The sequence below is a fragment of the Babylonia areolata genome, chromosome 10 (assembly GCF_041734735.1).
Source record: "Babylonia areolata isolate BAREFJ2019XMU chromosome 10, ASM4173473v1, whole genome shotgun sequence".
In the NCBI taxonomy this organism is placed as follows: Eukaryota; Metazoa; Mollusca; class Gastropoda; order Neogastropoda; family Buccinidae; genus Babylonia; species Babylonia areolata.
The window spans coordinates 17,524,524-17,543,813 of record NC_134885.1 but is presented as its reverse complement, the minus strand read 5'-3'; the positions used below and the strand labels follow the sequence as shown (position 1 = coordinate 17,543,813).

At 38.7% G+C, this 19,290-nt stretch overlaps 1 protein-coding gene across 4 annotated transcripts in view; it reads right to left on the bottom strand.

The window, feature by feature from the left end:
- Nucleotides 1-19,290, bottom strand: part of LOC143286836 (histone-lysine N-methyltransferase SETDB1-like) — a 107,401-nt gene that overhangs the window by 82,087 nt on the left and 6,024 nt on the right. For 3 of the 4 annotated variants that reach the window (XR_013055864.1, XR_013055865.1, XM_076594663.1), the window contains exons 1-5: nt 15,526-15,973; nt 11,276-11,599; nt 10,752-10,851; nt 3,099-3,239; nt 1,720-1,852 (exon numbers count right to left, since the gene is read on the bottom strand). Coding sequence is in view for 2 of the 4 variants with exons in the window: in XM_076594663.1 (XP_076450778.1) it covers nt 1,720-1,852; nt 3,099-3,239; nt 10,752-10,851; nt 11,276-11,573 (672 nt within the window). In the remaining 2 variants the exon portion in view is untranslated. Of the gene's footprint in view, nt 1-1,719; nt 1,853-3,098; nt 3,240-10,751; nt 10,852-11,275; nt 11,600-15,525; nt 15,974-19,290 lie in introns of those variants that run through there. The other variant, XM_076594664.1, reaches the window with a different exon arrangement.

The window sequence follows — 19,290 nt, the reverse complement described above, 5'->3', positions numbered from 1 at the left end:
ATGGCGACACCTACCGTCAATCCCTCTTGCTTCGGTTGAGCGGGTTTAAAAATGGAGTTAAAACCAGAGAGAGATAAAACCTTGCCATCTCTTTGCAGAGTCTCCTGCAGTGCCAGCACTGAAGGTTTCAAAGCACGACAAAGCAGCTGGAGTTCCTGGAAATTGGTGTAGAACCCCCGGATGTTCCAGTGGATCACTGCCATTAAGAAGGTTAAAAAAAAATAAAGCAGCAGCCTATTCCATCGCTACCCCCTGCTCCTCTGCTTGCGGTGGCTCAAGGTCAGCCAGGATGGAGTACTTATTTTTAGAAATTAATTTTTCTGATTCCGACCAAGTCGGAATATCCACGACCTTGGCCCCTCCCGATCCCGCCGAGGCCGCAACCCTCCCCTCCTTGAGTTTTGGAGGTACGGGGGGGTTTCCGGCCACCTCCGCCAGCCCGAGGGCCAGGCAGACGAGAGGCGGGGCGAGGGGGTCCGGGGGGTGGGGTGGGGCGGGAGGCAGACAACATGCCTCCGCCCGAGGCTTTCCGCTCCCGCCCAGCAGCCCCTGAGGACTGCCGCACAGGATGGGAAGGGGTGGACAACTGTACAGTAGTGCCACTTTCATACTGAATAATTCATGTTTTATACATCAAGCTCCATCAGGTTTATGGTATGACTATAACAAGGCAAGGCAGTGTCACCATATATAAAATAGCATAACTATGACAAGACATTGTCTTTCCACATTCCATATAAATTGGGAGAATGAGTAAGCATCTGTGTATGCATGTGTATGTGTGCAAGTGAAAAAAAATGCATGGATGTCTGTCTGCTTGTTGAAGTGTTCATGCCTTTCATATGCCTGTGTGAGTAGTTGTGTGGGGGATGAGGGGGAAGAGCAGGGTATGTGTGTGTGTGTGTGTGTGTGTTTGTGTGCGCGCGCGCGTGCGTGCACATGTGTGCGTGTGTGTGTGTATGTGTGTGTGTGGTGTATTTGTGATTTGATGTACTTGTCTGTATATATACATCTGTGTATACTATGTCCATTATCATGTAACTGTAAATGCATGGCTGGCAGCAAACTGTTCCAACATTTCAAAAGTATTAGTCAGGGTCAAGAAGACCTCTGGTACAGTTTAAGGCTGCAAACCTGTAATGCAACCTTTCTAACCCATTGAAAACAGTATTTATTTACATCTGTCTCCTTTTTGTACTTTTTTTTTCATTATACAAATTACGCTGAAAAACACTAACATGATCTTCAGCAATTTTCCAGCTAAAGGCAACATATTATAGTGAGTAACACGTGAGTGACACATGCAATGAATGTTCAACAAAAGATGTTGACGATCCTATGTTCAAATTCATAACAGCAAAGAAAAAAAAAAAAAAAAAGAAGGAAACTGGAGCAAGTGAAAGCAGTAGAAATGTTACAGTCTGAGTATGTGGACAAGCTTCCATGAATTAACACATTTTCTGATAATTCTCTGTAAAGAAATCACAGATATAATGCATACATGCAAACAGTACACATTACACATATATCCATGTGTGCATCATGTAATGTGCAGTGCTCTCTCTCTCTCCCTCTCTCTCTCTCACACACACACAAACATACACAACCACACACATACATACACATGCATGCACACATAAGCCTTTGCACACACCAGTCACAGAGTAAAAAAAAAAAAAAAAAAAAAGCGGTATCAACACAAGAAGTCCACAAACCCACCTGCCCATGTGGTGCTGCCTGTGCTCCTGTCTGTCTGTTGATAGTGTTGGTCAGAGCAGCTCGCAGGTTGGCCAGAGTGGGTGGGTTGACAGGAGTCTGTGTTGCTATCCCATCACTCGTTTGTGACATCTGCCTAAAATGACAGAGGCAAAACTCTATCAAACATTGTTATTTAATTATTTCTTCTGCCTATAGCAATTTTTGTTGCTATAAAGTGACTTTCATCAACATCAAATCATCTCAGTCTATGTCTATATCTGTGTGCATGTTGTGTAAAGGTTGAACAGAATGAGGTGTCTTCCTCTGATTTTTTTCTGTCGTTCAGTCTTACATGAATGCACAACCCTGCTGACCTGCATGTCCATATATGCGAACTCACATATGCACACAACCCCACACACACCACAACACATACATCTTCAAACATTTATCAATAATCATCCACAGAAGATTCCTCCCCTTCCATCTACTTCAGGTCTCTCAAAAAGAAATCAAGAAAAGGAAGAAATCAACACATGCATGGAAATGGGGTGTAAATCAAGACTGAGGTCACCATGACAGCAGGCCATGAAAGGCTGCAGAATCAATTGCTTTCTTTTCAATACTGATGGTGAATAATGATGAGGGCGATGACGATGTGATGGTGATCCAATCAGGTTGGGGACTACATGAAAAGGCTGCATTCTACACTCCCTTTCATGCTATATCCTGGAGTAAACCATATTCGAAAAATACAGATACCTGCTGCACTGGCCACAAGATTTTAACAATACCCCTTAAGATGCATCTGCAAAGCTGATGATCCTCAACTGTGTGGTCCCAATGTTTCCATTAAGTCCATAGCACACTAAACTAGGAGTCAGCCATGGGCCAAAAATCATGTTAATCTGCCAGATTTCAGCTTGGTTCTTGTCGTTGGTCCATTAAAGAAATTACACAGAATAGTTGGTAAGTTTCAAGGAATAAAATTTACACTAAGAACAAACAGTAACCTTTCTTTCTATCTTCCTTTCTGCACCTGATCTTTTCCAGCAGTGAAAATCAACTATTCAGCAGTGTTAAGGAAGTAAGTTTATTTTATTTCTGGTACACCTCTGATGAAAAATTTGTATTCATGTTAGCAAGTTTCACATAAATATTCATCATACATTCTGACTGTAAAGTTACAAACTGTCATATAAAATCTGATCATAAAACTATCACTTTCTCACATTTTGTGAGAGATGTTCATGCTAGCAGGTCTGCACTGAATTTCTTTTAGTTTTATACATAAGTTTCTAACAAAAACCAGCCTCCAAAAGCATATAAAAAAAAGTCACACATCGCAATTCTTTATGCAAGTATCAAACTACTGTACAATCCAGAACACATCAACTCACCTTGGGGCCAGGACCTTCGGTGGCTGAGAAGTTATTTTGTTGGGTTCAAAGCTGGATCCTATGAAGGTGATGTCATCATCACTGTCATCATCGTCGATCACTTCACAACTCGCCTCTAGCATCTTCTCTTTCATCTTAATTCTGAAATCAATCAAAATCATACATGTCAAATCAGAAAAGTTCACAAATCAAAATAATATTTCGAAAAATGAAGATGCAGAAATGCCAAAATATATCATTTATCTTTAAAAGAATTTCTGGTACTCCAACTCACAAACAGCTTTGCAACAGGAAAATACAAGTAAACGCCAGACCAATGCCCCAATGTAGAAGGTCAATCAAAAATATCACAATAAGCACTGATCGTTCTTATATCACAACCACCACTAACCCTTACTCAATCCTACAAATATGCATGTAATGCATACACACATAAACACACACACTAACACTCACACACATACTGAGAAGGCCTGATTATGTTTCATATCAGCTTTCAACAATATATTCTAGGTGTACCAAGGCCAAGACTGCAAGTTGCGCACATCTGGTGACATCCTTAACATCACTGTCATGATGATGATTGATCAGCTTTTGAGCAGGGAATAAGGGAACTGACTGTTCACAAAAAGAGGGATACAGTGGATCAGCACGATGCCGACACAAAGGCAACACACTCATCTGAGACCTGAAGGCAAGATTAAAGATGGCAGCATGACTGAAGCTACAGACACAAATAATCAACTCCAAACAGCCCCAAACAAGCTACAGACATAAACAATCGACCCCTAACAAACTACAGACATAAACAATCAGCCCCAAACAAGCTAATGACATAAACAATCAGCCCCAAACAAGCTACAGACAGTCAATCAGCCCTAAACAAGCTACAGACATAAACAATCAGCCCCAAACAAACTACAGACATAAACAATCAGCCCCAAACAAGCTAGACATGTCAATCAGCCCCAAACAAGCCACAGACATAAACAATCAGCCCCAAACAAGCTACAGACATGTCAATCAGCTCCAAACAAGCTACAGACAGGTCAATCAGCCCCCAAAAAGCTACAGACAGTCAATCAGCCCAAAACACGCTACAGACATAAACAATCAGCCCCAAACAAGCAGCAGACAGGTCAATCTACAGACATAAACAATCAGCCCCAAACAAGCAACAGGCAGGTCAATCAGCCCCAAATAACCTACAGACATAAACAATCAGCCCCAAACATGCTACAGACATAAACAATCAGCCCCAAACAACCTACAGACAGTCAATCAGCTCCAAACAAGCTAAAGACAAAACAATCAGCTCCAAACAAGCTACAGACAGTCAATCAGCCCCAAACATGCTACAGACATAAACAATCAGCTCCAAACAAGCTACAGACAGTCAATCAGCTCCACACAAGCTACAGACAGTGATACCCAAACAAGCTACAGACAGTCAATTAGCCCCAAACAAGCTACAGACAGTCAATCAGCTCCAAAAAAGCTACAGACAGGTCAATCAGCCCCAAACAAGCTACAGACATAAACAATCAGCTCCAAACAACCTACAGTCAGTCAATCAGCTCCAAAGAAGCTAAAGACATAAACAATCAGCCCCAAATAACCTACAGACATAAACAATCAGATCCAAACAAGCTAAAGACATAAACAATCAGCTCCAAACAAGCTACAGACAGTCAATCGGCCCCAAACAAGGTAGAGACATAAACAATCAGCTCCAAACAAGCTAAAGACATAAACAACCAGCCCCAAATAAGCTAAAGACATAAACAATCAGCCCCAAACAAGCTACAGACAGTCAATCAGCTCCAAACAAGCTGCAGATATAAACAATCAGCTCCAAACAAGCTACAGACAGGTCAATCAGACCCAAACAAGCTACAGACATAAACAATCAGCCCCAAACAATCTACAGTCAATCAGCTCTAAACAAGCTACAGTCAATCAGCCCCAAACAAGGTAAAGACATAAACAATCAGCTCCAAACAGGCTACAGAAGGTCAATCAGCCCCAAACAAGCTAAAGACAGTCAATCAGCTCCTAACAAGCTACAGACAATGATACCCAAACAAGCTACAGACAGACAGTGATACCCACACAAGCTACAGACAGTCAATCAGCTCCAAACAAGCTAGTCAATCAGCTCCAAACAAGCTAAAGACAGTCAATCAGCCCAAAACAAGCTACAGACAGGTCAATCAGTCCCAAACAAGCTACAGACATAAACAATCAGCCCCAGCAACCTACAGACAGCCAATCAGCCCCAAACAAGCTAAAGACATAAACAATCAGCTCCAAACAGGCTACAGACAGGTCAATCAGCCCCAAACAAGCTAAAGACAGTCAATCAGCTACAAACGAGCTACAGACAATATACCCAAACAAGCTACAGACAGTCAATCAGCTCCAAACAAGCTACAGACAATGATACCCAAGCAAGCTACAGACAGTCAATCAGCTCCAAACAAGCTAAAGACATAAACATTCAACCCCAAACAAGCTACAGACAGACAGTGATACCCAAACAAGCTACAGACCAGTCAATCAGTCCCAAACAAGCTACAGACAGTGATACCCAAACAAGCTACAGACAGTCAATCAGCCTAAACAAGCTAAAGACAAAAACAATCAGCTCCAAACAAGCTGAAGACAAAAACAATCAGCTCCAAACAAACTAAAGACATAATCAGCTCCAAACAAGCTACAAACAGTCAATCAGCTCCAAACAAGCTACAGACATAAGCAATCAGCCCCAAACAAGCTACAGGCAGGTCAATCAGTCCCAAACAAGCTACAGACAGGCAATCAGCTCCAAACAAGCTACAGACAGTGATACCCAAGCAAGCTACAGACAGTCAATCAGCTCCAAACAAGCTAAAGACATAAACATTCAACCCCAAACAAGCTACAGACAGACAGTGATACCCAAACAAGCTACAGACCAGTCAATCAGTCCCAAACAAGCTACAGACAGTGATACCCAAACAAGCTACAGACAGTCAATCAGCCTAAACAAGCTAAAGACAAAAATAATCAGCTCCAAACAAGCTGAAGACAAAAACAATCAGCTCCAAACAAACTAAAGACATAATCAGCTCCAAACAAGCTACAAACAGTCAATCAGCTCCAAACAAGCTACAGACATAAGCAATCAGCCCCAAACAAGCTACAGGCAGGTCAATCAGTCCCAAACAAGCTACAGACAGGCAATCAGCTCCAAACAAGCTACAGACAGTGATACCCAAACAAGCAACAGTCAATCAGCCCCAAACAAGCTGAAGACATAAACAATCAGCTCCAAACAAACTACAGACAGTCAATCTGCTTCAAACAAGCTACAGACAGTCAATCAGCTCCAAACAAGCTAAAGAGATAAACAATCAGCTCCAAACAAGCTACAGACATAAGCAATCAGCCCCAAACAAGCTAAAGACATAAATGATCAGCTCCAAACAAGCTACAGACAGTGAATCAGCCCCAAACAAGCTACAGTCAATTAGCTCCAAACAAGCTAAAGACAGTCAATCAGCTCCAAACAAGCTACAGACAGTGATACCCAAACAAGTTACAGTCAATCAGCCCCAAACAACCTAAAGACATAAACAATCAGCTCCAAACAAGCTACAGTCAATGAGCTCCAAACAAGCTACAGAGAGTCAATCAGCCCCAAACAAGCTATAGACATAAACAATCAGCTCCAAACAAGCTAAAGACAGTCAATCGGCCCAAAATAAGCTGCAGACAGTCAATCAGCTCCAAACAGGCTACAGACAGTGATACCCAAACAAGCAACAGACAGTCAATCAGCCCCAAACAAGCTACAGACATAAACAATCAGCTCCAAACAAGCTACAGACAGTCAGTCAGCTCCAAACAAGCTACAGACAGTCAATCAGCCCCAAACAAGCTAAAGACATAAACGATCAGCTCCAAACAAGCTACAGACAGGTCAATCAGCCCCAAACAAGGTAAAGACAGTCAATCAGCCCCAAACAAGCTAAAGACATAAACAATCAGCTCCAAACAAGCTACAGACAGTGATACCCAAACAAGCTACAAACAGTCAATCAGCCTAAACAAGCTAAAGACAAAAACAATCAGCTCCAAACAAGCTGAAGACATAAACAATCAGCTCCAAACAAGCTACCGACAGTCAATCGGCCCCAAACAAGCTACAGACAGTCAATCAGCCCCAAACAAGAAACAAGCTACAGTCAATCGATCAGCCCCAAACAAACTACAGACATAAACAATCAGCGCCAAACAAGCTACAGACAGTCAATCAGCTCCATACAAGCTAAACACAAAAACAATCAGCTCCAAACAAGCTACAGACAGTCAATCGGCCCCAAACAAGCTACAGACATAAACAATCAGCTCCAAAGAAGCTAAAGACATAAACAATCAGCCCCAAATAAACTACAGACATAAACAATCGGCTCCAAACAAGCTAAAGACATAAACAATCAGCCCCAAACGAGCTACAGAAAGTCAATCAGCTCCAAAGAAGCTACAGATATAAACAATCAGCTCCAAACAAGCTACAGTCAGTCTATCAGCCCCAAACAAGCTAAAGACAAAAACAATCAGCTCCAATCAAGCTACAGACAGTGAATCAGCCCCAAACAAGATAAAGACATAAACAATCAGCCCCAAACAAGCTGCAAACAGTCAGTCAGCCCCAAACAAGCTACAGACAGGCAATCAGCTCCAAACAAGCTACAGACAGTGATACCCAAACAAGCAACAGTCAATCAGCCCCAAACAAGCTGAAGACATAAACAATCAGCTCCAAACAAACTACAGACAGTCAATCTCCTCCAAACAAGCTACAGACAGTCAATCAGCTCCAAACAAGCTAAAGAGATAAACAATAGGCTCCAAACAAGCTACAGACATAAGCAATCAGCCCCAAACAAGTTCAAGACATAAACGATCAGCTCCAAACAAGCTACAGACAGTCAATCAGCCCCTAACAAGCTACAGTCAATTAGCTCCAAACAAGCTAAAGACAGTCAATCAGCTCCAAACAAGCTACAGACAGTGATACCCAAACAAGTTACAGTCAATCAGCCCCAAACAAGGTATAGTCAATTAGCTAAAAACAAGCTGTAAAGAAAAAATAATCAGCTCCAAACAAGCTAAAGACATAAACAATCAGCCACAAACAAGCTACATACAGCCAATCAGCTCCAAACAAGCTAGACAGTCAATCAGCCCCAAACAAGCTAAAGACATAAACAATCAGTTCAAACAAGCTACAGACATAAACAATCAGCCCCAAACAAGCTACAGACAGTCAATCAGCCCCAAACAAGCTAAAGACATAAACAATCAGCTCCAAACAGGTTACAGACAGGTCAATCAGCTCCAAACAAGCTACAGACAGTCAATCAGCTCCAAACAAACTACAGACAGTTATACCCAAACAAGCTACAGACAATCAGCTCCGAACAAGCTACAGACAGTGATATCCAAACAAGCTACAGACAGTCAATCAGCTCCGAACAAGCTACAGACAGTGATACCCAAACAAGCTACAGTCAATCAGCTCCAAACAAGCTACAGACAGTGATACCCAAACAAGCTACAGACAGTCAATCAGCCCCAAACAAGCTACAGTCAATCAGCTCCAAACAAGCTAAAGAGATAAACAATCAGCCCCAAACAAGCTACAGACAGTCAATCAGCTCCAAACAAGCTAAAGACAGTCAATCAGCCCCAAACAAGCTAAGGACAGTCAATCAGCCCCAAACAAGCTACAGACAGTGATACCCAAACAAGCTACAGACAATCAGCCCCAAACAAGCTACAGACAATGATACTGAAACAAGCTACAGACAGTGATACCCAAACAAGCTACAGACAGTCAATCAGCCCCAAACAAGCTACAGTCAATCAACTCCAAACAAGCTGTAAAAAAAAAATAACCAGCTCCAAACAAGCTAAAGACATAAACAATTAGCTCCAAACAAGCTACAGTCAATCAGCTCCAAACAAGCTAAAGACATAAACGATCAGCCCCAAACAAGCTGAAGACATAAACAATCAACTGCAAACAAGCTACAATCAGCTCCAAACAAGCTACAGACACCCCAAACAAGCTGCAGACATAAACAATCAGCCCCAAACAATAATAATAATAATAATTATTATTATTATATTTATATAGCGCTGAATCTTGTGCAGAGACAAATCAAAGCGCTTTCGCACCAGTCATTCACACGCATGCACAACTCTAAAACTGGAAAAACTGAAGACAAAGAAGAGGCAGGGAAGGGAGGCTATTTTGGGAAGCAGTGGGTTTTAAGACCAGACTTGAAAGAGCTGAGTGCAGAGACCTGACAAAGAGAAAGGGGAAGTTCATTCAAGTTGCAAGGTCCAGAGACAGAGAAAGAACGGCAGCCAACAAGCTAAAGACATAAACAATCAGCCCCAAACAAGCTACAGACAGTCAATCAGCTCCAAACAAGCTAAAGACAGTCAATCAGCTCCAAACAAGCTGCAAACAAAAATAATCAGATCCAAACAAGCCACAGACATAATCAAATCAGCTTAATATAAATTCAATTTTATAGCATGTGCGTAAACAAGATCACCAGATTTAGACATCTTTAAATAAAAACAACGCTCTAACAATATGTTGATATTCAAAATGAGGTGAGGATATGAACAGTGCTAACTGTTCATTTACAACAGTTTCCAAAATAAAAACCTGCAAACCATGGGCATTCATAAAGTTCTACAGCAAAGTCATTCACAACAAAAACTTACTTTCACTTATTACAAGGGCCTTTGTGCATGTCATATAAATAAACTACTGAAAATGGAAAAGAAAGTCCTGAAACGTGCTGAAAACTAAAAGAAACGAGTCTGATTTATTTAGGCAGTGACATGGTGCTGAAATTAAATCTGCTCATAACTCAGTATTCACGACAAAAATAAGGAAAATATTTCAACCATAGTTGTCAACGTTTTCTTGCAAACGGTCAAGAATTATCTATTGATTATTTTGAAGTACATATTACATGGCATTAAATTGCTATTCATGCACAAAGTTTGTGAAATCACTATAAAATAAGTTATAGCTGAAATTCATGACAAACAGTTTATCATCCGACAGAAAATCAATGCAAGATTTTTTTTATTAGCAAGTACTATTAACACTTCATAATGCGTTGCTGATCATCGTGCTTGTTTTTTACATTCATGTTACTGTAATAAGAGAGAATTTTCAATTGAGAAGCAGTGCAATAAAGTCTTTAGCACTATCCAATCAATGTGTCACAAAATTCAAAGTAAACCCACACTTCTGTTAATGTTTTGATTGGCTTTTCCCTCTAATTCGATATTTCAAATTAAAAATGCATTATCAAGTGAAAGTTTGTTTATTCTTGGACTCAAAGAAACCATTCATTTTCACGATTAGCGCTTCTTTATGAACACAGTTTTAATCCGACAATCTGGCAGATTTTGATGTTCAACACCATTTCAGATTTCAGACCATAGGAGCACATTATGCCCATATTAATCAAAAGATCAGACAATACTCAGGTACACATTCCTCCCTGATATAGAGGCATGTCATAATCCTGTTGTTAACATAGGTTTCCACTACCAGTCTACTTTAGTACTTACTCTGCTTCAATTTCTCTTTCCTCAGCTCTGACCTCATCCAGGTACTTCTGAATTTTGTCCAGTGACTGGTTCAGAGTCTTGCTGATGTCTTTGGCCTTCCCTGTAATCATTCATCAGGAACGGATACAAAGTATATATATATATATATATATATAGAGAGAGAGAGAGAGAGAGAGAGAGAGAATCTCTGTGTCTCTCTCTCTATTCATACATAATTAAAGTGAAACATTTGAATACAGGTTGTTTCTTGTAACTGTTGTAGATATTTGTTTTTACTCATATGCACAAAAGAAGAATTTTTTTTTTAGAAGACACCAAATTCAGCACCTTGCAAGTCATTCATACATCACATTCCAATATTGATCCAAATTTTGAACAGTTACACACACACACACACACACACACACACACACACACACACATACAGAATTAAAAAAGAATCAAGAAAGACACAGATAGAAGCAGAACATGAGAGAAAAACAACACATAATAAAAATAATAATAAAAGCTTGTAAAAATCTTACTCTCAGCTTTCCCAATTTGAATGGAAGCAGAGAGGACCTGACGCCTGTTGGCAATCTCCACACCCTTTGGTATCACTGTGTTCACAACAGATGAGATCAAATCATCCAGCTCCATCTTGGACATCGGAACTTCAAGAACATGATCTCCAGACCATGCCTCCTTCTCTGCTGCTTCTGTTTCCATCTTCTCTTTATCATTTGTTTCTTTGTCTGTTGTCTCAGTCCCTGTTGCTTCTTTCTCTAGCACTGTGTTGGATATTACAGCACTCTCTGATGTAGCAGTTTCCATTTCTGACATGCTGCAATATCTTGAAAAGTTGTTTTCTGCAAACAAAGTATTCTGATTAATGATTTATGTAGAAATTACAATGCACAAAACTGAAAATGTCATTAACATCTGATTAAGAATTTTAAATGAACGCTTTTCTCCTTCACCAACAGCTATGAGAGATGTCTCAAAACTAAAACAGTAGAAGGGGTGACTTCATCCAATATATCCATCCAAAAGCACTAGCCAAAGCCTGCTATTGTTTTTCTAATCTCAGCTTATGACTTGAGTTCCATAGTCAGATAACACAAATTCTGTCATATGCTAATGACTGATGTACCAAGAAATCCAAGAAAAAGTGCAGAATGTTGCTTTACATCTTCTGTGGCTGGGGACTAGGATGAACGACGGTTTCCTCCCTCGCACACCCCACCCCACCCCCATCCCCACACCACCACCCTCACTTTTTGTGTGGAATGATGCCTCATGTTTTTTCTGCAAAGAAAGAGGAGGAAAGGAAAAGGAAAGAAAGATTGGGATGAGTTAGGTATCCTTCTCTGTTCTTTTTTTCTTCGCAAGGAAAGGAGGGGTTACCTCAGAGAAGGCTGGAAACTGTATTGATATTCCTCAATGATGTGTCTATTTTTTATGTCACACTTGCCGGCTCATGTACACAGCTGCACCCATGCATTCGCACACACACATATACATTTGTGTGCATGAAGACAGTGTTGGATCCACTCCTTACAAGGTGACATACACCAGGTTCACCTACCAACTGGTCAATTTAGTGTCGTAATTTGTTTTGGTTTTTTTTCATCTTGTGTGTGTGTTGCATGTGTGTGTGTGTGTGTGTGTGTGTGTGTGTGTGTGTGTGTGTGTGTGTGTGTGAGTGTGACTGTGAGTGTGGAGGTGCTTGATCAGCATTTTGGGGGGATAGATTCTAGCAGTAGCAGTATGGTCAACTCATACTTTTTTTTTGGGGGGGGGGGTGGGGGGGGGGGGGGGGGGGATGGGGGGGATTATGGGATGACACTGTCAAATGTGTTTTGAGTGTTAGATGTCATCATGTCATTAATGATCACAGTGCCATGTGTTTTGATTGACTGCCTACAATACTATGAGTATCAGATGTCATCATGTCATTAATGATCACAGTGCCATGACAATGTGTTTTGATTGACTGCCTGCAATACTATGTATCTATGCTGAATTCATCATTTCGTGTATTGATTTCTTGCTTTTTCATTATTCATTTATTGTCATGCTTTTTCTTCTTCTTCTCCTTCGCCATTGACATACTGGTCCTGACTGACAATCATTCAATTACCTCTTCCGTCAATTACCTGATCAGCTGATGTTCAGGAAATTTGTGAATTTTTTCTCTTCTTTTCTTTTTGTTTCTTATTGTTGTCAGCAACCTGCATTTCATGGTTTTCACAATGGGTGTGCTGACAGGAAATTCTGCTCAGATAACACAACATACATCACACTCGCACACACACAAGCACACACATACACACACGCTCACACACTACATCCAGACACAGACCCATGATCGCATTTTTGTTGCTGACAATGGTGTTTGTTGGCTCACCATCTTTGGTCAGTCTATACTTCTATATCTTATATTATTCTTATTGTTGTTGTTTTTGTACATTATGTGTTGTTGTTTTTTTTAATTATGTGTGTAACTATACTCAAGATAACTATAATTTCCAAGATTTTTAATGCTGTCTTGGTGTTTATTTTGTGGTTTGTATTGCCAAGCACTGTGTATTTGGTAAATTTTCTTTTTAGTTGGGTTGGATGCAGAAATTTCTCATACTTCTTTCACACAGACAAAAATGAATAGTAATATATCCATTATTTCAGAATTTGAATTGTCAAGGTCTGAACAGTTCCAAGTAAAGATGTGATATTTTCCATTACTTAAGAAATAAAAAGTACTCTATCTTATCTATTTTTTACTGGGTACACATTTTGAAGAAAAGATCTCCAGAGCAATATGTTTCAGTGGAATGGGGATATGAGCTATTTTTCAAGCTGTATATCATATGCAAGAGGGGCTGCGATACTGTTTAACTTTAAGAATAATTTTGATTTTAAAGTGAAACTGATAATAATAAAATGATGGTTCAGGAAATTACATTATTTTGATTACTGAAATACAGAAAATTAGCTTACTCCTCATTAATGTATATGGACCAACCAAAGTTGAACCTGATTTTTATGAAAATTTTAAACAAAAAATAAGTAAAAACAATGTAGAAAACAATATAATAGTTGGTGGTTTCAATTTAGTTCTTCATCCAACAATACCGTAATCATAAACATGTAAATAATCCTCAAGTGAAAGTAGTTGGAAACATGACAGAAATTTAGATTTGAATGACGTTTGGTGGAAATTAAACCCAGACTGCCTTCGTTACACATGGAGAAGAACTAATCCTTTCCAACAGGCTAGATTCAGTTTCAGACACTGTACTGTAGTATCACTGATGGATTATGCAGATACAGAATATGGGTACAGGGCAGATCATTTGGCAATTCTGCTGAATAGTTAAAGTGAAACTGAAATTCAGCAAGAATGCAAAATGCAATGTGAGATTACCTGAATATCCTTTGTAAATTAAATTCACCTCTTCTAAAACTGTAAAAGACAAAGTCACAAAGCATGTGGATGAAACAAATAATATGGAAATCAATAATGTTAAAAACAGAAACTGCCATTAAATGCATTCCGATGACACACTGGATGATGAATTGTGTTATAAATCCTTTCCTGCTGACATTTTTCTTGATTTTCTTTTAATGAAAATACAATCAAGGACAATTTCTAAACCAGCTGAGTGCTTACAAGACATCAGCTAACATATGAATGTAACATTTTTTCTTTCTAAATGTCCTTCAAGTTCTTGGTATAAAATGCTGACCTATTCAAATGGAAGAAAAATGTTGAAAAACAAAACAAAACAAGATGTGTTAAGCAGTTTAATTCAGGAAACTCTGTAGAGGCACATGAAAATGTTACATATTTCATTAAATTTATACAAGTTATAGCCCAAAAGTTATACAAATTTTAAAACATTTGATATTGTGCTTTTAATAGTTAACAATGGCCACACCAACAGTTTGGTTAAGACATACAAAAGTAATAAGACATACATTTTGAGGAAGAAAAGAAAAGAGGAAAAAAAGTAATATACAAGAGATGCAGCATTGTACAATACATGAAAGAAGTGAGTGGGGTGAAAATACTGGTATGGCAAGTCTTTTGGAAAATGAAACTATAGCCCAGGACCCTAAGAAACAAAACACAGACCAGCAGAGTGGTTGCTTTGTGTGATGGCCTAGTGGTAATGCGGGGAAAGTGAGAGAATCTTAGTACAAGGAATTGAATCCCACACTCTCCAGTATTTTCTCCCCCTCCATCAGATGGTGGTCTGGGTTGTACATCTGGATGAGATGATTAACTCAACAACTGAGGTCATGTACATATATATATCTAATGTGTGTACCTGCATTTTGACAAATTTTGGCACAAGTAAACAAACCCATGCCAACAAAAGGGTTGTCACTGGCAACATTCTGTTGAAAAATCCACTTTGGTAGGAAAACACATGCACTTGCACGCATAAAAACAAAGTGATGGTGGCGCTGCCCTGCAGCAGCGTGCTCTTCTGAAAGAGAACGACAACCTTCTGAAAGAGAACGACATGCACTGATTGCAGACCCAGATATGTGCATCCAGTCGAAATCTATGCAGACCCCTCAAAAACTATGGATGAATCTTCAATAAAACTTACAGTCGTCGTGAAACCTGAAGGATAAATATTACTATAACTGTTCTAAAGACTCGAATTCGCTTTATCAAAAACCACTTTGTGAATGGTACAGTAACAGTAATAACCTTCTTCATAGATGCCCTGAAAAAAACGAGACAGATGCTGGATACAAAAAAGCAATGCCGTATACTCACCGGCAAAAATATCAAACTAGTTTCACAGCATATCCCTGCAAACGTGCAATCCCACTGTTTATCTTCTCACGCTTGCCTTTTTTTAATTTTATCTTTTTGGTAGGAACCGGAAGTTAGCAGCCGGAAGTAACCGAAAATTACGAGTTACTGTTCGTTGTGTGACGACCTAAAGTTCGTGTGTATTTTACATATGCGATGTTGTTGTTTGTTTTTGATTCAATTAAAATCGCTAACTAGATACCTGTGCCCTTCAGTATGGTAACACCCTGTTTTAGTATCCTAAATTCTCGAACCTATGTCCACCCATGTGCGTCTATTTCCATGATACAAAAGGTGTCAAAACCAAAAGAACTAAACCAGGTCAAAAACCCAGTATTGTTAATCTGGTAATAGTAAATGAGAACAATTTAGTATAATCAACCACCTAGATCCCCTGGGAAAGAGTGACCATGATATGTTGGTTTTTCAGTTCCACATTTCATTGGTGAAGGAAAAAGCTGAAAAAAGTATAAATTTGATTTAGAGAAGGGAAACTATTATGGAATGAGAGAAAGGATAAATAGTCGGCTGGGCATCAATGGATTGGGATGGAAAAGACGTGAACCAGTGTTGGAATGACTTAAACTATATAGTTTTGTGAAGCAAAGTCTTTAAGTCATTCCAACACTGGTTCACGTCTTTTCCATCCCAATCCATTGATGCCCAGCCGACTATTTATCATTTCTCTCATTCCATAATAGTTTCCCTATATATATATAGTGTTAAATAGACAAGAGAAAAAAATGAAATCCTCATGGATGAACAATAAAATAATGAGAATCATCAGAAAGAAATATAAATTGTATAAGCGTTTCTTAAGAACTAGGTCAGGTCACTCCCATCTATGCTACATCAAAGAAAGGAATAAATGCTACAAAATCATTGGAAAAAAAAGCTGCTATTAAAAATATTTTTTTTAAAGAAAGAAAGAAAAAAAAGATTATGAAAGAAAATTTGCCAAAAATGTAAGAAAAGTCCTAAAATATTTTGGAAATATGTGCAAGAAAAAACGAAACTTAGTACAGGAATAGGGGTACTGAAAAAAGAAGATGGAAGCTTAGCAGAAAACGATCTAGAAAAAGCAGAAACACTAATAAATTCTTTGGAAGTGTGTATACTAAAGAGACCTTGACAAATTTACCCGACCTTGGAGAAAGCTCCAGGTCGGGAAACGTTAATATTTGTGACTCCACTCCACTGGCAGTAGAAAAGAAGTTGCATGCCTTAGACCCCTACAAAGCACAAGGACCAGACAAAATACCCTCAAGAATATTAAGGGAATTGAGCAGAGAGTTAGCTCCTCCTTTGAGTATGATTTATAATAAATCACTTGAATCTGCTTGCCTACCGAAAGATTGGAAAATGGTTGAGATAAAAGCTATGTATAAAAAGGGTCAAAACATGAACCAGGAAACTACAGACCAGTGAACTTGACTTGTATTGTGTGTAAGATCTTGGAGTCCTTTATCAGGGATGCTATTGTATCACATGTGACCAAAATTTATCCAAAATCTATCCAAAATTTTATTTTACAATTTTTACAAAATCTGTGGCATGCAGATTACAATTATGTTCCTTTTTGCCTGCGTGTATTTTAAGTGAAAATTGCTGTCATCTCAGCCGTTTAATCATGTGTGTGTCTGTGCGTGGGTGTGTTGGAGTGTAGTAGTTGTAGTATTGATAGTATGTTACTTTTGTCAGTTTTATGCATTGTGTTTTTTTATAACATTAATGATTCTGTTTTTATGTTTCTAATATTTTTTATGTGCTTTCTTGTTTCACTTTAGGTACTGGATTGTAAAGCGCTTAGAGCTTGCTTATGCTTGTATTATAACGCTATATAAAAATTAAATATTATTATTATTACTATGACAACAAACAATCTGTATGCAGACTGTCAACATGGTTTTAGACAGAGAAGATCGACAGCTCCTAGAAGTAACTGAAGATCTCACAAAAATGATAGATATGGGTAAACCTGTAGATATAATTTATTTAGACTTTAGAAAAGCATATGACTCTACCACATCAAAGACTTTCACAAAAATTATAGATATGGGTAAACCTGTAGACATAATTTATTTAGACTTTAGAAAAGCATATGACTCTGTACCACATCAAAGACTTTTTATTAAGATTAGTTTCATGTGGTATTACTGGAAGCATACTGAACTGGACAAAACATTTCTTGTCAGAAAGAACACAGGTAGTTAGAACTGGAGAAAAATGTCAACACATGAAAATGTTAGTGGTATACCACAAGTGCTTTTAACAATATACATAAATGGCCTTTCTGAAAGTATAAAAAGCAAATGCAAAATATTTGCAGATGATACTAAACTTTACAGCAATGCACAAAATAATACTACACTACAAAAGGACTGGACTGATAGATGGAATCTATATTTTAACGTATCAAAGTGTAAAGTAATGCACATGGGAAGAAAAAATCCAGAAAACAAATATAATGTAAGACACCACACGGGACATTGAAAAATGTCCAAGTGAGAAAGACCTTGGCATAATTTTTGATAATAAACTATCATTTGACATACATATACAGAATATAATAAATAAAACCAACCAGATGATAGGAATAATTACGAGAACGTTTACCTATTTAGATAAAGATATATTTCTTTAACTGTATAAAGCATAAGTGGAATACACATGGTAATATTGTGTGGCGCCCATACCTCAAGAGACACTATAGCTATAGAAAGGGTACAAAGAAGAGCAACTAAGTTATTAAAAGAATGCAAATCTATGAGCTATCAACAGAGACTTATATACTTAAATCTGCATTCATTAAAGGGTAGAAGGCTAATAGGGATTTAATAGAAACATACAAAATGTTAAATTGCTATAAAATAATGAAGTAAATGTGAATAATATCAGATTATGAGAGCATAAGAAATTCAATGATGAAAATTTGTAAAGAGCACTGTAATACTAACCTAAGGAAAAATTCATTAGCTAATAGAATTGCACAAACATGGAATGCACTACCTATCGAAACTAAACTTGCACTGACAAAATACTAATGTGTTAAAAAATCTTGAACATCAATTTAAAAGAAAAATTAATTGACTTTGACGAGTGATTTACAGTACCTGTAAAAGAAAACATATATGTATCCCACTAATAAAAGGAGACCGTGAGGCCTAGACAGTCAAATGCTAGTCCCTACACTACTACTACTACAACTCGTGTTTTGCGATGCAGCAGTGCGAGAATTAAATAACATGCTTCGTGGAAACGAACCACTCTTTTTAACTTTGACCAGTACGAAGGTAAAAAGCTTGTTAGACGTTTGAGGCCTGGGTAGGCCTGTTCTTCATTTTGTAGGTAAAAAAAATCACCGGCTTTTGGTGGCATGCGTGGACCGCTACTTGTATGTAGCATACTGGATTATACAGTGAGGGTAGGGTGGCCCATGTGCGTCTATTTCCATGAGTTAGCAACTCGTTCTGTGAACGAGAGCGGTTACGTTCAGTCTACAGTGATATTTATTCAGCTTAAGACTATTCCCTTTAACTTCCCTACTATCGGAGGGTGCGATCTGAGGCTGTCCCCCAGTCTTGTAAATACCATGAATAAAGTTGTATAAGTCGATCATAATCATCACCGCGTTTCCGTCGATGCTTAAGGCTGGGCAATTTCAGGATTTCCAGTCTCTCTGAGTATGCCCTGACCTTCAATGAGGCAATGAGTTTCATTGCTCAA